We start from the raw sequence: 23,965 nt of genomic DNA on the forward strand, positions 1-23,965 counted from the left end.
TGTAAAAGTGAAAACATGTATATTTACACCTAGATATATAAAAAAATATACCCAGGTAATCCACCAGCTTCCATTACATTGGCCAGTGTTACATCATTAGACCAGACGTCATATTGCCATTTACGAAGCCCCAGAACACCGCATAGAACACGGCCAGTATGCAGCCCTACTCGCATATTGAGATCCACTTCAGTCGCTTCTGCTACAGATCTGAAAGAAAAAGAAAAATTGAAATGAAGTCACACTTAACATGGCAAACAATGAAATTGTGAACTTATGAAAGTCACTAACATTTAAAAAACTGTTTTTGACATTGTTCAGTAGTTCAGCCGGCCATGTCTTCCTGTCCTTTGAAAAATCTGAATCCTGACAGAAAGAAGTGTTGCTTTAGACAAAAATCAATGGCAGATGCACAGATAGACCCACATTTATGGCTCTGTGCTTGAACAGTATATATTTAGAGCTGTCAGAAGACTAAAAAGTAGGAGAAAAGAGACCTCCTCAACGTTCTACTTATAAAACCGTCTCCTATGTTCAAATGCTTGCAGAAATGCATGTAAAAAAGAGGTAGATGCAAACCAAATGTATACTTTTTTAAAGAGATGAATTTCCATATCTTACTTTTGTTTTGAAACAGTAAATTTGACAAACAAATTTTGCAACTGTTATAATAGGACAAACATACAAACGAATCAAGTATGGGCTTGACATATCATTAACACATAAGAACTATTTGTGATATGTGCCTACATGTTCAATACCTTTAATATTAATATATGGGAAAATCAGAGTAGCCAAGAACTCAATGCATAACAAATGTGTGTGAGAGTCCCCTTTGTATTGCAAGTGTGTCCAGAGAGTAGTCAGAATACTGATCCTGCACAGTTACATAAGGCCGGAGCCACACTCGAATCACATCCGAGGCGAGAGCATCGGCTGCAATATGCTAATGACACACGACTCCTGCTCTGCTATGTGCAGGAGAAAATCACAGCACAATTTCTCCATCTCCTCTGTTGCCATTGTCTGCAGGAATTGCACTGCACTCGGGTCAAATCCGAGTGCAGTGCAATGTTTCACTCGCACACATAAACTTATATGGGTGTGTATGATCCAAATTCTGCATGTAATCGCAGCATGCTGCATTTTTTTCCCTTCTGATCGCGATCTGATAGGAGCAGAAAAAAAAACACAATTGAGATCACAAGCATAGGATTAGATTGGTACGAATGCAATCTGATTTTAAGTGGGAGCGAGCCCTAAGGGTATGTGCCCACGATCAGGAGCTGCTGCGGGTTTGACACTGTGTATTTATGCAGCGTCAAACCTGCAGCGTCCAGATGTTACAGCATAGTGGATGAGATTTCTAGAAATCCCATATTCACTATGCATCGGCAGATCACCTGTGGACATCGACATGCGGCACGTCTTTCAGACCCGCAGCATGTCAATTTCTCTAGCAGGTCCGCATGCGGGCTTTCCCCATAGATTAACATCAATGAGGAAAGTTTGCATGTGAAAAAAAAAATTGCGCCGCTCATTTGCATATTAATGAGGGCGGAAACCGCACGGCTGTTCAGTAACATTGTGGCTGCAGGGGCTCCTTATTGTGGGGAAATACCCTAAGGCTGATAACCAGGTAAGGCAATTCGCTAGAAAGCTTCACTTGGCTGAGGCCATTTACATGCATTCCCAACAGGTTTAGAGTAAGCCTTCTACATAGAATATGGAGTCAGCAGTGACTTTTACATGGAGGAAACACTGCATACCAGAAATACTTCACAATACGTGCCTGTTTTAGAGACTAAGTTGTCACAAAAACTCTCAAAAACATATATTAGTAGGCGTGTATCCAAATAAGTGTTTAACAGCCAGGATGTATAAGGGTCCACAAAAAATATATATTGACAGGATATGATATATAGGGACTATCACGCCCTAGAACTCCCTATAGGAGTCCTACCTGTCCATGGAGGTTGGCACCCCAGGTTGTAGGGTATGACACCCCCACTCCTCGAAAGCTATTCCTTAGGACCCTATTACATCCCTAATATAAAGTGTAGCACAGGTAGTAGTAAACAAAAAATCCTGGATGTGTCAATATAATAAAATACACAATTCACTGCCCATACTTGTTCACTAAATGCTAAAAATTACCTGCCATTATTATTCTCCAGGTCATTACGAGTTTGCAGACACCAAACATGGATAGGTTCTTTTTTTATTTGTGGTAAAAAAAAATCCAATGTTTGTAAAAAAAAACAATACAAAATGGCGCCATTTTCCGAGACCCATAGCGTCTCCATTTTTCGGGATCTGGAGCTGGGTGAGGGCTTATTTTTGTGTGCTGAGCTGATGTTTTTATTGATACCACAATGAGATAGATATGATGTTTTGATCGCTCGTTATTGCATTTTATTGCAATGATGCAGCAACAACAACAAAAAAAAACTTAATTCCGGTGTTTTGATTTTTTTTCTCATTATGCTGTTTACCGATCAGATTAATTAAACTAAATTGATATTTTGATAGATCGGGCGTTTCTGAAAGCAGAGATACCAAACATCTATATTTTTTATTTATTTATTGTTTTATTTTGAAGGGGGAAAAAGGGTGATGATTTGAACTTTATATTTTTTTTTTAATTTTGTTTCTACTTTTTACTTGCTTCAATAGTCTCCTTAGGAGACTTGAAGCAACGATCATCCGATCGCTTGTGTAGCAAGGATCATCATCCCTATGAATGCCCGCCACGGGCGATCTGCAATGACAAGCAAGGGGGTCTTCTGCAGACCCCTGGCTGTCATGCCAACCCATCGGCGCCCAGCGATCATGTGACAGGGGTGCTGATGGGCGGGGTTTGTGACGCGCTTCTGGTAAGCGCGAGTTAGAGATTTACAGTGCCATTTAACAAATCAGCTGTCATGTGCCTGAAAAGATGCGGTCTCAGCGCTGGAGCCCACATTAAATGCCGCGACACGACCTATGATGTACCTATACATCATAGGTCGTGAAGGGGTTAAGTTGTCTTTTTATGAGTCCAGCTATTGAATAAAATAGCTCAAAGTGTATTCAAACTCCACCTGCCAATCCTGACTGACAGCTGCAGCTTGTACTGAGCAGTGTGAGATCTCTGCAGCAGGAGGGACACTGAAAAGCTATAAGTCAGGATAGGCTCATGGAGATTGGGTTAAACTTTCAGAATTGATTACACAGCCATTCTAAACATGGATTTTTAGACATAGAGCGGGAGTACTTTGGGGCATGTGCAATAGGTCCTTTTGGGTCCCATATGAGATTGGTTGTGGGTATTGTGTGGGTGGTATGGTCCCCCCAATAATATCTCTGTATTGAATTTCCTTGGCATACCCTTGGATCCATAGGATCCAACCTGGATCCAACATATGGTGAGATTGTTCCTTTTTTATATTCACTTGTTGAATCACCTATTCATACCTGAGGGCATAACAATAATCATATATTGACCCTAATCATGTAGGTGACAACCTGACTATTTTTGTTGCAAACCTTTTTTGTTGTTGTTGTCTTTGAGCCTTTGGTTCTTTTAATTAATGCATTAAAAGAAAATTATAATTATATTTTAATTATACCTTTTACCCCGCTTTAAACTACTAATGGTTGGTAGCCCAATTTCATACATTTTGCTATCTACATCCCAAAAACCTTTCCCCCATTTGGGGGCCCTTATCACACTAACCTTGCAGAATTAATATGCACTTTATATTCATGTTGTAAAGACATTGACTCAGTGGGTCACACAGTTTTATATATCTTTCCAGTTGTATATACCAGTAACTGCTTTTCCCCTTTTAAATACAAGAGGCAAGTTTACTAAGCAAAAATAATTACATGTAAGTCTTCAATTATACCCTTTAGATTGTAAATTGTCTATTTCTATACTATTATATCAATAATTCCTGTTGTTTGTTGGATTTAATATTTCGCATTGTTAGAATAATTCACAGCAATATAATAAATACTGCTATTATTGTTATAACTAAATCTTAAGCATCTGGCCATAGTTACCTCTTATTTCAAATCTTGTAGGAAATGCTTCCCACACAATTCATATAATAAGATCAACATGTAGCTGTCAAAAATACAATTATTAAATTTCCCCTTTTCCCAGTCTTCGCCTTTCCCCAGCCAGCCTTTGGACATTGCAGTTTCATGGGCGACAGAAATGTCAATAGTAGACAAAAGTTCCATAGTTATTTCAGGAAAAGGCTCAGATTTTCTTGCACAAGTTAGTATTAATACCTATGATAGTCTATGGGGTAGTTCACACGTCAGATTTTTGTCTTCGGACCAAGAAAAATTTATGAAACTCGGACCAGATTCTGATGAAATTTTGATGATACTCTGATGAAAATCTGATGAAAAACACTGATGAAATGCAAACCGATTTTCTCGTACAAGAAAAAAACTGACATCTGACTGAGCCCTAAGCGGGAGGGAGGAATGCCTAACTTCTAGAACCACTACCACTATATAAGCACAAGGTAATCGAAGTCCATATTCTAGAGTCAATCAAAAAATGTTAACCGCCCTAGTGTAGCATCTAATCCAGTCTTCTGTGGCAGGTGGACCTGGGCCATCTTCACAGCCTCAGCTGGCATCCTTGGCCCAGCATCCTGGGGCCCTCTTGTGCTTAGTAAGCCCCACAAAGTCATGATGTTACGGCAAGACGCTCTTCATGATGTCACATGAGGCCTAGTGAATAAGCAAAATTGTCCTGGTCCTGCTGCAATGGACATTTGAACTATTCTTCTCAATAGAATTGAAAGGAATGACTAGACATTTACACATTCTATTTTGTGCAGATTATTTTTCAGTAGTCAATGCAGAGCAGGATGAAAATTAAAAGGAAACTTTTCTATTATAAAACTGGAGATAGAAGTTTACCAGTCTTTATAAAAGCAAAGCAGTAAGTAATTTTCTGACTGACGTTTCTTAGATTCAGGTGCCTCCTGTCAGGCAATTCTCTGGAACAGCTGTTCATAGCTCAAACAATATGGATGATCATGTAAAAACAATAAAGTATAAAATATACAGTAAAAAAAGGTGAAAAAATAACGTTGCAGTATATTTTTAATTAGTAATAAATAAGGTGATACATTGAGCTTCTACGATAACCAATACGGCAACTCTTAGTGACTGTCATTTTTGGAAATATAAACCATTGCGGAGCACCACACAATAACTTACAAAAAGCATATAATTTTACAAGATAATATATTATGTTACAAGAATTCACACCAGGTCGTTCCATGGAGAGTATTTTTTTTCTATTTTAGAAGGAAATATTTCTACAGTTGGACAGTATCAAAGTATCTGAAAGGCAACAGCCACGCACTAGAAGACAAATAATTAGCATGAAGGACTTCATTTAAAAATCTTAACAAGCATAATTAATTGAAATATGAATCACTAAAAAGTAAAAGTCCGATTCTAAAATTAAATGATGCACTCTGTCAATTCTAAACCGATTAAAGGACTGGCAACTTCTACTGATGTGTGCAAACGATGAAAAGAAGCAACAGCAGTAATACATCACTTTCAGAAGGTCTACACCGCTTTCTTTAAGAAAAGCCATACCCACCTGCTCGGACATTTTTCCCTTTCAAATACTCAGCATTTACGTCTATAAGATGGCTGTCAATCATAATCAGGGAAAGTTCTTGATAAGCAAATTGGAAGGTGTTTCGGTGTAGTGAGACCTCGGAGATGCAAAGGGTGCACTGAAAAGCCATCATTTGCATATGTATCAATAATCAATTTTTTTCTGCTACTATAATGATATTTATAGGGGCTAATTCCTCTATATAAGTGTTTAAGTAGGTTTCATTTACATTTTGGGGTGACAGACTCCATTTAACACAGAATTGTGATATAAGCTACAAAGTGTCTAGCCCGTTATACTGTAAACGGGGCCTATTCTGACCTTTAATAAGCAGATATAACTCATGTTTTCTGTTTCTGTAGGCATATGATGGCTTGCTTTTTGTGGGATGAGCAGTACCTTGATTCTGTAGATTACTATGATTACTACAACACTGGATTTATATTGATTTTCATGCTTTCTTACTTTTGCACAAGAAATATGAATTAAAAGGTACAGCAATTATCATTTGGAAAAAGTTTTAAAATGTAACATAGTTTGCAAAGTGATACTAATCAGTGTGGGTCTGGGTCCGGAGACCCCCACTAATCTTTTAAAACAAGACTCTAAAACAAGCAGCTCTTGAATGGGCAATGCGCAGAGAATGGTGTACAGGCTCAATAGTGACTATGGGTTTGACTACAGATGTAGCCTTCGATAAACAAACTGATTATGCACCTTAGTGCAAACTTGTTGTGCCAAGAGAGTCTTTGGATTTTTTTTTAAAACTGTTCCTGGATCACTTTTCTACCTGGCTTCCACACTTCCTATCCTCGCTTTTTTCACCCTACAACCTGCACCAATGACCCTAATCCCTCACATCTCCTTCAGTACCTCTACCCGGCTGTCACTGCCGATGTTAACAAAATTTTTAACCTCTCTCTTTCTTTCAGGATCTTTCACATTTCATTCAAACACACCATTATAACCCTTTTACTAAAAAAAATCCCTGGACCAGAACTGCACTGCTAACTATAGACCGGTTTCTAATTTCCCCTTTAACTCTAAACTCCTGGAAAGCTTGGTCCACTCTCGTTTAATCCGCTATTTCTCAGATAACTTCCTTCTTTACCGATTACAATCTGGTTTCCACTCTTCACACACTACTGAAACTGCCCTTACTAACGTCTTTATCAATCTACTAACAGCTAAATCTAATGGCCATTAATCCCTGCTGATTCTCCGGGATCTGTTAGCAGCATTTGACACTGTGGAACACCAGCTCCTCCTCACTATGCTCTGCTCAGTTGGCCTAAAGGACACCATTCTCTCCTGGTTCTCTTCTTACCTCTCTGACTGCTTCTTTATTGTATATTTTACCTGCTCATACTCACCTCCACAACTCTCAATACAATTGCCCCTATTGGACAAACCATTAGTAGATTTGGTTTCCAGTACCATGTTTATGCTGATGACACCCAATTATACGGTTCTTCCGCTGACAAAATACTAGTGACTGTCTGTCTGCTGTCTCTAAGATCATGTCCTCCCTTTATCTGAAACTGAAACTCTCCAAAGCTGAACTTCTCATATTTCCTTCCTCTACTAACCTACCTATCCCCCATATTGCAATTCTCCTGGATGGTTTAACCACAACTCCCAAACAGCATGCTCGCTGCCTTGGGGTTATATTTGACGCAAAACTTTCTTTTATTCCCTATATACAACTGCTCACTCACTCATATTAACTGCATCTTAAAACCATCTCCAGAAACCTTTACTCACCTTTGAAACTGCAAAAACTCTTACTGCTGCTCATATTCATTCTCCTCTGGACTACTGCAACTCTCTTCTAATCGCTCTCCCTCCTACCAAACTTTCTCCTCTCCAATCCATCCTGAATGCAACAAATAGGGTTGGATTTCTGAACAGCAGCTTCACCAATGCCTCCACCTTGTGCCAGTCATTTCACTGGTTACCCATCCATTACAGAGTAAAATATAAACTTATCTCTCTCACCCACAAGGCTCTCCACAATTTTGCATGACCCTACATCTCCTCCCTCATCTCTGTCTATCACTCAATCAGTGGTCTCCATTCTGCAACTGATTTAATATTAACAGAAGATAAACATCCTCCATAATCCGAACCTTTCACCTCCATCTCCAAAACTTCTCTCATGCTGCGCCAGTTTTCTGGAATGCACTAGTCCAGATAATCCGATTAATACCTAGCCACCACATATTTAAGCGTGCTTTAAAAACACATCTCGTTAGACCAGCCTATCACCTCACTTCACTAATCGAACTCTTTCCTGTTCTCGCTTTCTAAAATATTCCTCAGAATCTGATCCTTCCTATCCATCTGTCCCAGCATCCTACATGTACCCAACAGCACTTGGTAACTGTACTTAGACAGATACCGACTGATGACCGGATCATGCAGCTTATTTGAAAACCCCTATTTATTATAATGATAACTGGTTTGTACATGACAAGCACTTGTTACCTATTGTGCCCCCTATTTCCTTATACATTGTTAGCTTGTGAGCAGGGTCATCACTCCTCCTGTAGCTGTTGAACTATGTATTTCTTTGCATTGTCTTTCTTTTCTGTACATGTCCCTGCTTAATTATAAAGTGCTGTGGAATATGATGGCGCTACATAAATAACATTATTATTATTAATATTATTAATGTGAAACACCATTTCTGAAATTGTTGCAATTCATGTAACTCCCAGCAGATGGAAGTACAATAGCAGAAGATATAGAATAAGCAAGGCTGCAACAGGAACACTGAGGATGCATGAGGACAAAGTCTAGGGTTGGTCACCTCAAGGACATGTATCTTAGCCTGTATAGGGTATAGAATTGTGGCCATGATCTTGTTTTGAAGCCAGGAGTACAATTTTTAAAGAAGTCCTAAAATTATAACTGTAGTCTTGATATTGGCTAAGATAGACTTGGAAGTCCATTCAGGGAAAGAGAGGTCTGCACTAGCAGCGGCATTTTTCTTTCACAATTTGTTTTCCTGGAGCTGCGGGCTTCAGACTGGTGTTTTGAGCAATCAGTGGTTTTCTCAGGACCTGGATCTTCCCTGATCAGTAGTGTTGAGCCACCCCCGTAGTGTTCGAGTTCGGTTCGGTTCGTCGAACACCCGTGTGTTCGCCGAACTGTTCGTCGAACTGTTCGTCGAACACCTTCGAACACCGTTAAAACCAATGGCAGGCAAACAAAAACACATAGAAACACATAGAAAACACCTTCAAAGGTGTCCAAAAGCTGACAAACTGCTCAGAAGACACAACTAACACAGGGAAAAGTGACAAGTACATATAGTCATGCGAAAAGAAAAGAGGTGAAGGAGTAAAAGGAGGGGGAGACACAGATATAGGCATGTCATGCCCTTCTAAAATCCAAAAAGTGAGAAGCCGACACGGCCAGTCCGTTCCTGCCTGTGCCACCTCTGTGTCGCCGGGTTTGTGCCAGAGCCGCGGTGGACCCTGACGGCCAGCCCCCCTATCCCAATACTGGTGCCTGTCCGCCGGTGGGTCGAGGCCCCCCACGGTGGGGGGGGGAGTAACATCTGCAGAAGAAAGACCATCTTCCAGCCAAACTAAGATGTCGACTTCTTTTCGTGGACAATGTGATACGATCCCATTCTTACGGACACGCCCATCGCTACAAATTCTAGATGAGGCACAAAAACAGCAGGTGCTTCAACGGATATCAAGTGCTCCTTCAAGTGGGCTCTCCATCACCTCAATTTCAACATCACAAATACTCCAGTCCTCAGAGGTGTCACCCCAATCGCACTTGCTTCCTCATAGCTCCCAAGTCTCCAGCTGCCCGTCTGAGTATGGGGTAACACAGATGGCTGAGTCTGCCCAGCTGTTTACTCATACTATAGCCTGGGAAACGGAGGTCTGCTCCAGAGCTTCTGTTAATCCAGATGAGGAAATGATCTGATCCGATGCCCAGAATCTTTATAAGTTGGATCCAGGACCAGATGAAGAAGGTTCTGAGCATAATGTAGACCCTTGTTCCAAAACTGTAACTCCTGTTGGTGGAGACAATTATGAAGACGATGATGAGACTCAAATACCTGATTGGAGCGACAACTTGACTTTTCGGTCAGGGCAGGAAGAGGTTGGCTCTGAGGGCGACGGGTGTGATAACACACAGGGTGATGATGACGAGGTTGGAGATCCCACTTACTGTCAACCCACAGTCAGACAGTCGATGAGGTCAGCAGATGAGGTGGAGGAGGATGTGACTAGCCCTGGGGATGGGGATGACTCGGTACCCGGGCATTTGCCTGGCCTTGGGGATGTCGCGGTGGTCGGCTCCCTGGCCCGTACCCTGGGGTCTCTCTTTAAAAGGGTGGATAATTGTTAATTTTATAAGAGTTCATGATGCCACCTGTGGTATCTGGTGACAAGCACCAGCGCTGCAGCAGTCCACTGAGGCCGGTGATAAGGCAGCTCGATGGTATAGCTCCCCACAGGTGGAGCTAGGTCTCAGGGCAGCGTATGCAGGGGGAATGCAGGACAGGCGAGACCCAGCTGGGTCAGAGCAAGAACGGGAACGGACACGGTAGTCACTTCAGTACCTTTTACTGGTGGAAATTCAGGCACATCCCGGAGCACTGTAGGGTGAAGGGTGCATATCAGGATCCTCCCCAATGAGCGGGTGTAGGGCCTCCTGTTTCTTGCCTCTGCGTAGTAAGTTTCTGACCTGCCTGGAGCTAGGCCTAACTTTGTCTCTGTCCTGCGCTGGCTGACCTTGTGGTAGGGCCTTCTCTTGGAGTTCACGCTCCCAGTAAGCGGGGCCTAAGCGTCTCCTGGCTCTGTTACATATCAGCACCTTAGTGACTTGTAGTTCTCCAGGGATTCCGGTTATGCCTTACTGGGTCATAGAGATACCGGTAAGCTCGGATCCTGTGTCCGGTAAATGCTTCGAGGTGAGCTGGTTAAGCTCCTCTGCCCCTTATGTACTAACTCGCCACTCGCCTTCGGCCTACTCGGGCCCTCACTAGGCTATACACACTAACGGCAGCTTGCCGCGCTTCACTGATCTTACGGCACCGGCACACCTTAAGCTCTATCTGGGCTCCCTGAATCTAGCAAGCAGGAGCCTCGTGCTCCACTGCTGAACTATTAACTGCGTTCTCTAGACTAGACTGAGCTCCACTGCAGACTGACCTCTCTTAGGCTTCTCTACTGCAGGAACTCTTCAGAGGAACTGAACTGCCTAGCTCCACCTTCCCTATTTATATCCCTAACGGGCTCCCTCTGCTGGTCTGAGGTGGAAGGTGGAGACGTGTGAATGTTTATGGGGGCCTCTTGTGGAGGATTCCATCAATGCACTCTTGTAGGATCTGTGATACCAAGCACAGCGGGGCATCACAGATGCTGTTGACGACGAGGTTAGGTTGCGCCTTCCTGAACAGAGACGGAGTACTGGAAGCACGTCAACAACTGTATCCTCAACCACAACTCTGCCTCTGACCACAAGTCGTAGTGGTTCTTCAGGTCACATGGGCTCTAAGCCTTGCATAGCCTGGGCATTTATTCAGATCGATAAGGATGACCCAACTCGTGTTATCTGTAATATTTGTCAGCAAAAGCTAAGTAGAGGCCAAAAAATACATAGTTTGAGTACTTTATGCATGTACCGTCACATGGATATGAAGCATAAGTTGCAGTGGGAAGCTCACTGTGCTACAATGCGGCCTAGCCGGCTGGGCCAACCACCGTCTGCCCCATCTTGTGCATCCGCAGCCTCTTCATCCTCTGTGACTGGGGGGACAGCAGTCACATATGTTTTTGGACGCAGACCTGCCACCTCTTTACCCGCAACAGCCAGTGTGATTGGCAGGTCGTCAGTTCATTGGGAAGTGGAAACACCTGCTAGTGTTGAGCGCTCTCCGACATCGAGAGCACCACCTTTGGATCAAGGGAACCTAACATGTCCGCCTGCATCTTCCTCACAGACCGGCAGTTGCCGGGGACACCCTACTCAACACCGTCTAAGCACAACAGCCAGCCCTCGGTCCCTCAGATGTGGAAAAGTAAAAGACCATTTCCTCCTAGCCATGAGAAAGCTAAGAGGTTGAATTTCACCATCTGCAAGCTGTTGGCTACAGAAATGCTGCCTTTCCACCTGGAGGACACAGAGGATTTTCAAGACCTTATGTCCGTCACAGTGCCCCAGTACCAGATGCCCAGTCGGCACTACTTCTCAAAGAAAGGTGTGCCTTCGCTCCACTAGCATGTCGCACACAACATCACCGCTTCTTTGAGAAACTCTGTGTGTGACAGGGTGCACTTCACCACAGACACTTGGACGAGAAGGCATGGACAGGGGCGTTACATGTCGCTGACTGGGCACTGGGTAACTATGGTGACAGCAGGACAAGGGGCTGCTGTCCAAGTCTTACCGTCCCCACGAGTTGTGTGTTAATCCTCTTTATCTCGAACTTCCTCCACTGCTTCTGCCTCCTCAACCTCCTCTCGGTCCTCCACCTGCACCCAAAGCCTGTCTGGTAATGCCACCTGCTTTCTAACTGCGCAGAAGGAATCCTGCACACCTCCTTACTATGCTGGCAGCAGGGCTCAACGCATCAGTGTTTACTTTGAAATGTCTGGGAAATGTGAGTCACACAGCTAAGGAGTTTTGGTCAGCTCTGGAGACCCAGTTTCATGAAAGGTTGTCTCCACTGGACCTGCAACCAGGGAAGGCCATGTGCGACAATGCTGCAAACCTGGGTGCGGCACTTCGCCGGGGCAATGTCACACACGTGCCTTGTATGGCTCACGTGTTGAACCTGGTTGTCCAGCAATTTTTAGCCCACTATCCCGGACTAGATGGCCTTCTGCAGAGTGCACGGTCGCTGTGTGCTCACTTCCGCCGTTCGCATCCCGCAGTTCAACGACTTACATCTCTACAGAAGTCGTTGGGCCTGCCAGTTCACCGGCTGAAATGCGATGTGCCGACACGGTGGAATTCAACTCTGCACATGTTGCAGCGACTGTGGCAGCACCGACAAGCCCTGGTGCAATACGTTCTGACGTATAGCCTGGGCCAACGAGATCCAGAGGTGGGGCAAATCACGCTGGAGGAGTGGTCTCAGATCAGGGACCTATGCACCCTTCTGCACAGTCTTGAAATGGCGACGAAGATGTTTAGTGCTGACGATGCCATTATCAGCATGACTATTACGGTGATTTACATGCTGGAGCACATGTTAAACAGAATTCGGAGTCAGGTGGTGGGACAAGAGGAGGTGGAGGAAGTAGAGGAGGAGTCGTATGCGGAAGGGATAACATCTCCAAGGTCCAGACGGTTGGCAGCACCAAGGCGGCAGGCATGGGAGGGTGGGGGAGAGGGATTAACCAGGGCGCATGGTAGCAGCCAAACTGTTGAGGAAGGTGCAGGAGCCGAGGAAGAAGTGGAGGACGAACTGGCAATGGGCATGGAAGACTCATCAGATGAGGGAGACCTTGATCACATTTCTGTTGTGCGAGGTTGGAGGGAGAGGGCAGAGGAAGGAAGCATGATTCTTACCTCGCTACCAACACAACAAGGACTTGGTCCTTCTGGATGCGCAAGACACATGAGTGCCTTCTTGCTGCACTACCTGCAACATGACCCCCGGATTGTCAGAATTCGAAGTAATCCCGACTACTGGGTTGCCACACTCTTAGATCCCGGGTACAAAACTATATTTGCCGAAATAATTCCTGCCATAAAAAGGTATTGACGAATGCAGGAGTATCTGTTGCAGAATATTACATGTGCTTTTCCACAAAACACCAGTGGTGCACGTAGTGAATCTCACAGTTCTAACTTGCCAACGGTGGGACTGTCGAGTCTTCATCACTCAAACAGTAACAGTAACACAGTATCTGCTGGTAACAGCAATTTTGTGGAATCGTTTCACCACTTTTTTAGACCATCCTTTGCAAGGCCACAGGAGACAAGAAGTCTGACACATAGTCAATGCCTAGAGAGGATGGTACAGGAGAATCTCCAAGTGAACATCGAAGCCATGACTGTGTCACTGGACCCTTGCTCATTTTGGTATTCCAATCTTGAAAAATCGCCGGAGCTCGCCACTCACGCCTTGGAGATCTTGTCATGCCATGCAGCCAGCGTTCTCTCTGAACGTGTGTTCAGCGCTGCTGGTGGTGTGCTGACAGATAAGCGCACGCGGCTGTCCACTGAGAATGTAGACAGACTCACGTTCATAAAGATGATCAAATCATGGATTCGCAAGGACATTTCTACCCCTGTGTCATCCTTGGGAGACTAAAAGCTTGGGGATTTGGTAAAATCACCTCACCAACCGTTTTAAGCAACAGTGGGGCAATTGATGCCACTTAACCCTAGAACGCATGACCATAAAAATCTACACTTTCACATACCTGGGGCCCTTTAGGCCCATGTGCAAATAACATGGAATAACTCAAACTCAAATGACAAACAACTATATACATGAAGAATACCTAGAGTTTCAAAATTCTAACTAAAGCAATCTTGCAGAAAATAGAAAACAATTAACTGGGCGGGCCTGCAAGGCCACAGGTATGCGTTCTAGGGTTAAGTGGTGTCTGTGCCACAATTTTGGGAGTCCCCTTGCTGTGTCTTACGTGACGTTGGCATCGTCAATTCCAGGTGGGTTGGGTCGCACCCCCCCCCCTTTTAACTGTAAGAAACTACATACACTATGGCTTGGGGTAACACAGATGGTTGAGTCTGAAGAGCTGTTTACTCAGAGGTCTGCTCCAAATCTTCAGTGTCTGCTAGTCAGCGTAGAATTTTTAACTGCATCTAGCCTAGGCAATACTTTGGGCGTAGTTGCCCAGCTGCGAAGCAAGCTGCACCGCCTGTGTATCTAATAAGAATTTTTAAATTAATCTAGCCTAGGCAGTCTGTGGGGACCCCCAACCAAACCCAGATGCTCAGCCCCCCTACCGCCCCCCTTTCATGGACAACCCAATAATGTAACTCTTACAACTGGATGGGTGAGGATCGGTCACAGCTTTATTAACTCTTTATACTCATTCCATTAGAAAGGCATTTTATTTCTAAAATAATTCAGCTTGTTGCAGCATGCCCTGGGTCCCCACTCCGGCAAGTTGGCCAACAAGTGTAACTCTCCAACATGTCCTTTCTATTTCCAGGCCACCGAGGATCCAGCGTACTCGTATGCAGGACTCTGACCCCCACCCATCACTCTTAACGCTTGTTCCACTCCGTCCTGGAGTCCTGACAGGAATATGTCCAGTCCAATATCTATTAAGTGAACACCGTCGGGCCGTATGAGGCCTGCTTTATCTCCTTCCAGTTGTCGGTGTCGTATCACTACACCGCCTCTGTCTCTTCTAAATTTTGCCATCCGAATATTTATTACCCGCCTTGTCCATTCGATGGCCGTGATGTCTCGCGCACCTTGCCATACTGCTATCGGCACAATCTCTGACCATACTATAGCTAATTTTGTGAAAAATTCTCTGAAGCGCTCAGTGTCTAGTTTCATTATTGCCATTAGTTATGCGCTCTTGTGATGACCTAGGTTGTTTCCCCCGGCCTGTATAACTAAGATGACCGGACCTCTTGCCTCTCTCCCTACCTTGATTACCTCCATTAGTACCTGTGGCCATAGCAGGCCTCTAATACCTCTCCAGTTGAAATATGTGTTATGAAACTCTAATTTCCTCCCACCTGGGCGGACTTTTGCCCTTTTTTGTGCCCAATATATATACGAGTGGCCTATCACTCACACTGTTGGCTTAGCGCCACCTGTAAAAGAAACAAACCACGTTAGGATAACAAGTCCGGTCTTATGTATCTCGCCAAACACGTGGATCGCCATCTCCCTATCCTCTGAACTTCCGTTTCTGACAGTCCTGCTCTTGCTGCTTCCGTGGGCGCACCTATGCGGAATGAGTGTGTCCCGTAAACTTTGGGGTGGTTCCCTGCCGATGTTATGCATTTATTAAATATAGCTTGGAACAGGTATCTTGATAATGGCGTTCCATCAATGTGTGATACGAAGAAATTACTTTGTGATCTGATGGTTAGATATGTTTTTACTATTGTTACCCAACTCAGTGTACCGTTTGTGGGTTGTAGAAGTACCCAAGTACCCCTGCCCGCTGGAACCGTTTTCGATTGGTGTATGCGTACACGTATTGCATTATTGGCTATGACTACTTCCTGGTGTAATAAGCGTCCACTGGTGGTAATTTTGGATTGAGGGACTAATTCGCTTATACATAGTGCCCCGAAGAAGGCGATCACAAATGCAGTAGACATTAGTGTTGCTTCAAATTGTGAGTGTCATGTTAATGGTGTTAGGGATAAGATGTGAGAAATCAGTTTTAGTGACACGGGATGGGACGTCTACATTCCTGACTTGGCTGACCCCTTTTCCACCCTTTTATGGATTGTCTGATGATGAATCTTTGTCACATCTCCCCAATTCAGTAGTTGGAAGTGAAATGCTACTCCGGTCAGACACCGCTGCGCTGATGCCCCTGATATGCCCCTCATCATTAGCTGGTGGAGAAATTCTATGGTGACTTGTGATCTGGCTTGTTCACATTGGTCAACCCGTCTGCATGCTACTAGTCGTGTCCACTCTTCCCATGCCTTACCGTATGCTTGCCACGTTGACGGGGCAACTGACGCTCTGATTAATGGCATCAACTATTCGCCACTAGATCCCATAGGGAGGGTGGGCAACTGTTGCCCGATGGGTGGGCGTTGTGGAAGAGCTCTGTGAAAATCTGCCAATTGAATTGTTATAAAGCGTTAGCAGCAGCTTTATACCCCTCAGCATAGTGGCTAGCGCGGACCCATACATTGTGTTTTAGGCACAGGAATACTAGCCTGCGTAGTAGGCCTAGCACTTGGAGAGACGATGATGCCATCTTATTAATGCAGTGCGCTAGGCTGGTGTTTTGTGTTATGAAGCATATATTTTTGTTAGCCAGGCGCGCGCCCCATATTTCTATTGCTACCACTATTGGGAAAAATTATTTTCAGGGCTAGATGCAGCTAAAAATTATTATTAATTTCAAAGCTGGTGGAGCTTGGTATAGATGGCCTAATACAATGAGTCCCACACACTGCTAGAAGCCCAAATATTTTTTCAGAGGTAGATGCAGATAACAATTATTTTTAATTTGCAACCTGATGGAGGTCAGTATAGATGGACTAATAGAGAAAGTCCCACACACTGCTAGAAGGCCAAATATTTTTTCAGAGCAAGATGCAGATAAAAATTATATTCAATTTGCAACCTGATGGAGGTCAGTATAGATGGACTAATAGAGAAAGTCCCACACACTGCTAGAAGGCCACATATTTTTTCAGAGCTAGATGCAGATAAAAATTATATTCAATTTGCAACCTGATGGAGGTCAGTATAGATGGAATAATAGAGAAAGTCCCACACACTGCTAGAAGGCCACATATTTTTTCAGAGGTAGATGCAGAAAAAAATATATTCAGTTTGCAACCTGATGGAGGTCTGTATAGATGGATTAATAGAACAAGTCCCACACACAGCTAGAAGCCCAATATTTTTTCAGAGGTAGATGCAGAAAAAAATCTATTCAGTTTGCAACCTGATGGAGGTCTGTATAGATGGATTAATAGAACAAGTCCCACACACAGCTAGAAGCCCAATATTTTTTCAGAGGTAGATGCAGAAAAAAATTATTTTTAATTTGCAACCTGATGGAGGTCAGTATAGATGGACTAATAGAGAAAGTCCCAAACACTGCTAGAAGGCCAAATATTTTTTCAGAGCTAGATGCAGATAAAAATTATATTCAATTTGCAACCTGATGGAGGTCAGTATAGATGGACTAATAGAACAAGTCCCACACACAGCTAGAAGCCCAAATATTTTTTCAGAGGTACTGTAGATGCAGATAAAATTATTTTTAATTTGCAACCTGATGGAGGTCAGTATAGATGGACTAATACAACAAGTCCCACACACAGCAGGAAGCCCAATATTTTTTCAGAGGTAGATGCAGAAAAAAATATATTCAGTTTGCAACCTGATGGAGGTCTGTATAGATGGATTAATAGAACAAGTCCCACACACAGCTAGAAGCCCAATATTTTTTCAGAGGTAGATGCAGAAAAAAATATATTCAGTTTGCAACCTGATGGAGGTCAGTATAGATGGACTAATACAACAAGTCCCACACACAGCTAGAAGCCCAATATTTTTTCAGAGCTAGATGCAGAAAAAAATTATATTCAATTTGCAACCTGATGGAGGTCAGTATAGATGGACTAATAGAATGATGCTATGCCCAAAAGATTTTACTTCACTAGGTGCAGTAAAAAAATTGGTATTCTATACACAGGTGGTATATCTTGCAACACAGATAGAATACTCCACTGACTAACACACTCTGCAATAGGCCAAAAAGGATTAGCTTTGCTAGATTCAGCCAAATGCTGTGAAAAAAAAACTTGCACAGCACTGGCATAGACCTGCCTGGCAAAAACTGATAGGAAGTGATGTAACCGAGTCATGAAAAGGACTCCAATTACAATTAGTCTTTACTCCCACAACCTATCTATTTAAGAGCACAGACCTGCCTGATAAAAGTCATAGGAAATGCTGTAACCTAGTCCTTAAAAGGACTGAAATCACAACTATTCCCTACTCCCAAGCTATCTGTAGATTTGTGCGAAAATTGGCTTGAAATTAACAAGGTATAGCGCACACAGCAACAGCGGTGCCGTCTAACACGCAGCTGCAGCAGTGAGAAAATGGTGGCGACGGGGAAAATGGCTTGGTCTTATAGGGCAAGGACATGTGACATACACTGCCAATGACACATGCCCTTGCTTGTGTGAAAAAAAGCACTTCGCTCCGTGTGTGCGCTGCTGATAGGCTGACAGATTGCACCTCCCCACTGTAAATGCGGGAAAGAGAAAAAAAAAATGGAGATCTTCATTGTTCCTGCAGAGATCCATCCCCTGCCCCTCCCCCCACCCCGCTGTACACTCAAACTGCGTATTAACATTAATTTTCATCATTACTGAGAAAAAATCCAGTTATGATTTTGGTGCACGAACAGTTATCGAACATAACCTCGAACAGCCGAATTTTTCTCAAATTGTTCGTGTTCGCCGAACGGCTCGAACACCGCCCAAAACAGCTCGAATTTGAGATTGGCGAACAGTTCGAGTAGAACAACGCTCATCTCTACTGATCAGCAACACTATTAACATATTAAACATTTCTACGAATGATATTTAGCCTTTATTAAAATAAATAAAGAAATAAAAATGTTGCCATACTATTAGAGCCATATCTTTTTCCTGTTTAGGATGCAGACAGGGCTTGCTTTTTGAATACACCCCAACAGACTTATCAGAAAACCTTTAGTTTTTTTATCTTTGAGAATTAACATTTTCTATGGGATACCATACTACAAAATACTCCACAAATGTGGGTCATTGATTGCAAACAAGATTTGTTATTTGGCACATTCAAAAAAGTTATTTTCCTAACAAATGCATTCAAGACCATGTTGCAAAAATGAGAACACCCCAATGAAAGTCTTTGGGGCAAAATTAAATTTTAGACTGCAAAATTCTAATTAACAAGAATTAACCCACGGGTAAGTCTAATTAGTTATTAAACAGGGTTGAAGAAAATCAAAATGCAAGTTCACTGCAGTGAAAAAAAATAAAAAGCTATTCTGGAATGAGTGTTTCCTGTGACACAATACTGCATACACTGCAGAGGAATGGCCTGCATGGGTGTCGTCTACGAGGGAAGCTTCTCCTAAAACCCATGCATAATAAATTCCATCTACAATTTGCCAGGGCTCATGCTGAAAAATATGAAGACTACTGGGACTCTATACTCTGGAGTGATGAGACCAAGATAAATGTTTTTGGAAGTGATGGCTTCAATATTACATTTCAAAAGTGAGGAGTACAAAGAAAAATGCATGGTGCATATAGTGAAGCATGGTGGTAGCAGTGTCCTTATGTGGGGCTGCAGTTGCATGAGTGCTGCTGGTGACGGGGAGCTATATTTCATTACTGGTATAATAAATTCACATATGTATTGCTCTATATTGAAAGAGGAGATGCTACCATCACACCGTGCCCTTGGTAGACGTGCACTTTTCTAAATGCATGGTGCCTACAGTGAAACAGTGGTGACACTGTCCTTATGCAAAGCTGCATGATTGCTGCTGGTGTCAAGAAGCGTACAGTTCATTGATGGTATCATGATTTCACCTATGTACTGCTCTATATTGAAAGAAAAGATGCTATCATCACTCCATGCACTTGGTAGATGTGCACTTTTCCAACATGACAATAATCCAAACCACATATCTTAGGCCACTGTTGCATTTCTGAAGAAGAACATGGTGAAAGGTGATTCAGTGGGAAAATATGTCTCCAGATCTGAAACCAATCAAACACCTATGAGGATTTCTGAAGACACAAGATGAACATCACTCTCCAAGATTTTGTAATGAAAGTTTTATTATTAACTCTACTTTCAAGTTATGGGTTAAAAAATGTTCTATGAACCTCAGTGTTCAATTTTCAAAATTGTTATTGTGTTCAGTGAAATATTTATTAAAACCTTACTTTTCAATCGGGGTGTACTCATTTGTGCTGAGCAGTACATATATAATATTTTTACAAAAATGTCATCATTACTTCAGTGTATTTTTTATTGCACTGCTGGAGAGGTGCTTTAAATGTAAGTCTTCTGCCCCTGTCTGATACTCACTTGCCGCCTTCATCTGTTTCCAGCGTTGCTCTGGTCGGTCTCCGGCGAAAAGTGACCTGCACGCAGCTCCAGTGTTTCATGGAGCGGCACAGAGGTCACTTTTCAATTCATGTCTATGAGAGCCTCGTTCTGGCTCTCATAGACTTGTATTGAGAGCATGTAACGTAGCTTCTGACTTCCAGACAAACTGGAACGCCACCAAAAAAACTATGAAGACACCAGAGGGTGGGCATATGACCAGGGGCAGGGGGCTTAGATTTAAAGCGCCACTTCAGCACTGGAAAAAAAAACGCTGGAGTGGTGCTTTTACCTTTGTTGTTCTTTTTCTTTAGTTCCACTAGGGGACTTGACTACAATTACAGTTTATAATGTCTGTTAGTCTACGATAACGTTAAAGGTTCGGGCTACTTTCCTTGTTAGTGCAGCTTTCCTCACACGCTGACCAGTTCTTCTGTCCATAAAATGGCTTCTGGTGGGGGAACATATGACCAGATCTGTTCATCAGCTCCTCCAATACAAAAATAGCTTTCTTATGTTCAGCATTTACAATCAATTGGAGGAGCTGATGGACTGGCCTGGTCATATCTTCCTCCATCAGCAGCCATTTAATGTAAAGAAGAGCTATGCAGTTTGTGAGAAAGCTGCAGTAACAAGAGAAAGTGGGAAACCCCTTTAAGGTGTTGAAGTCTTTTAGAATATTACATTTGTGCTATCTTTGTATCTATCTAGTCTATTACTGATAGGAACAACACTATGTTGAAGTGATAACTTGCACTGTCATGTCTGCTCCTCTTCTGTGATTATACAGGAAACCAAGCTGGCCAATCAGAGACGGGGGAGGCAGAACAGTGAAGGATGTGGGTCTGAGTAAATTTTGACACACTGACAGATCTGAAACTTCTCAGCCCTATACAAAGCAAGCTGTGAAGGACTATTTGTTTTGACAGCTAGCAAGAATTAACTTGGCGCCAATTTGTGCTATTCTGAGGATTAGGCATCTAGGCTCCACTCCCTACATGCATCTGTGAGCCTTGGGCCATAAACCTATCACCAGTTTACTAGATGTCTCTTTGGATCATTAGGTTTTTGGAGAAGCTCTGACCCAGATGTCTAGGCATCCTAATTTGTCGCCTGTCTAAGTTGCTCAGATCTTTAGGATTGCCCATTTCTTCTTTTTTTTCCCCACATAGTGAAACTTTTCCTTTTTAACACTGCTTTTTGTGCAGAAAATCAAATGCATTTAACTGTCCAAGCAAATTGAATGTGATTTCATGAAAACTCATGCCTACTGTGTGTCTAAAGACACCGTTGACCTGTCTGCTTTTTGGTGCATTTATTTTCTTTATCAGCTTCTTTGGGGAGCCAGAAAAAAATACATGTAAAAACACATGTGAGAAAAATCCAGTTACATTGGTAAGTGCGGAGCTTTAAAAGCTTTTTAGTACTAAAGAAAATGCATAAAAAATGCTGCTTTAAATATGCACAAAAAAACATCAAATTCAGCAAAAAAACACAGAAAAAACTATCAAAGAAAATTATTACTGCGCATTTGGGTTTATACTGCGTTTTGGAACCTGCCTCAAATAGGCATATACGGCCAAAACTGACATTCAATAGAGCACATAGTGACTCCGTCTGCATGGTTACAGTCATTGACTCCGTCAGAGCAAACGACCGAATCTCGTTTTTTAGGGCTTCAGATATAAGCCACTGACTGTAGGCTAAAACGCCATATGAGCAAAGCCTGTGTAGCTTAGGATATGCTCATATAGGGAGTATAAGCAGCAGATTTTATTAATGACAATAGCACAGACAAGAAACAATTGTTTTCTGTATCTCAGTCAGTCATTGCTTGAAAGAAACTTTCTGCGTTTACAGTGGTGGCCAAAAGTGTTGGCACCCCTGCAATTCTGTCAGATAATACTCAGTTTCTTCCTGAAAATGATTGCAATCACAAATTCTTTGGTATTACTATCTTCATTTAATTTGCTTGCAAGGAAAAAACACAAAAGAGAATGAAGCAAAAATCAAATCATTGATCATTTCACACAAAACTCCAAAAATGGGCCAGACAAAAGTATTGGCACCCTCAGCCTAATACTTGGTTGCACAACCTTTCGCCAGAATAACTGCGAACAACCGCTTCCGGTAACCATCAATGAGTTTCTTACAATGCTCTGCTGGAATTGTAGACCATTGTTCTTTGGCAAACTGCTCCAGGTCCCTGATATTTGAAGGGTGCCTTCTCCAAACTGCCATTTTGAGATCTCTCCACAGGTGTTCTATGGGATTTAGGTCTGGACTCATTGCCGGCCACCTTAGAAGTCTCCAGTGCTTTCTCTCAAACCATTTTATAGTGCTTTTGGAAGTGTGTTTTGGGTCATTGTCCTGCTGGAAGACCCATGACCTCTGAGGGAGACCCAGCTTTCTCACACTGGGCCCTACATTATGCTGCAAAATTTGTTGGTAGTCTTCAGACTTCATAATGCCATGCACACGGTCAAGCAGTCCAGTGCCAGAGGCAGCAAAGCAACCCCAAAACATCAGGGAACCTCCGCCATGTTTGACTGTAGGGACCGCGTTCTTTTCTTTGAATGCCTCTTTTTTTTCCTGTACACTCTATTTTGATGCTTTTTGCCAAAAAGCTCTACTTTTGTCTCATCTGATCAGAGAACATTCTTCCAAAACATTTTAGGCTTTCTCAGGTAAGTTTTGGCAAACTCCAGCCTGGCTTTTTTATGTCTCGGGGTAAGAAGTGGGGTCTTCCTGGGTATCCTACCATACAGTCCCTTTTCATTCAGACGCCAACGGATAGTACAGGTTGACACTGTTGCACCCTCAGACTGCAGGGCAGCTTGAACTTGTTCGGATGTTAGTCGAGGTTCTTTATCCACCATCCGCACAATCTTGCGTTGAAATCTCTCGTCAATTTTTCTTTTCCGTCCACATCTAGGGAGGTTAGCCACAGTGCCATGGGCTTTAAACTTCTTGATAACACTGCGCACGGAAGACACAGGAACATTCAGGTCTTTGGAGATGGACTTGTAGCCTTGAGATTGCTCATGCTTCCTCACAATTTGGTTTCTCAAGTCCTCAGACAGTTCTTTTGTCTTCTTTCTTTTCTCCATGCTCAATGTGGTACACACAAGGACACAGGACAGAGGTTGAGTCAACTTTAATCCATGTTAACTGGCTGCAAGTGTGATTTAGTTATTGCCAACACCTGTTAGGTGCCACAGGTAAGTTACAGGTGCTGTTAATTACACGAATTAGAGAAGCATCACATGATTTTTCAAACAGTGCCAATACTTTTGTCCACCCCCTTTTTTAGGTTTGGTGTGGAATTGTATCCAATTTGGCTTTAGGACAATTCTTTTTGTGTTTTTTCATTGAAGACAAATTAAATGAAGATAATAATACCAAAGAATTTGTGATTGCAATCATTTTCAGGAAGAAACTGAGTATTATCTGACAGAATTGCAGGGGTGCCAATACTTTTGGCCACCACTGTATCTAATAAGAGGCTCAGCTGTCCACAGATG

At 42.9% G+C, this 23,965-nt stretch overlaps 1 protein-coding gene across 2 annotated transcripts in view; it reads right to left on the reverse strand.

The window, feature by feature from the left end:
- The window catches only part of ADCY1 (adenylate cyclase 1), a 743,884-nt gene that overhangs the window by 318,148 nt on the left and 401,771 nt on the right, over positions 1-23,965 (reverse strand). For both annotated transcript variants that reach the window (XM_073678356.1, XM_073678357.1), the window contains one exon: positions 52-210. In XM_073678356.1, the coding sequence (XP_073534457.1) occupies positions 52-210 (159 nt within the window). The remainder of the gene's footprint in view (positions 1-51; positions 211-23,965) is intronic.

The sequence above is a fragment of the Phyllobates terribilis genome, unplaced genomic scaffold (genome assembly GCF_046119375.1).
Source record: "Phyllobates terribilis strain yellow unplaced genomic scaffold, ASM4611937v1 Scaffold_4__5_contigs__length_816908805, whole genome shotgun sequence".
Lineage (NCBI taxonomy): Eukaryota > Metazoa > Chordata > Amphibia > Anura > Dendrobatidae > Phyllobates > Phyllobates terribilis.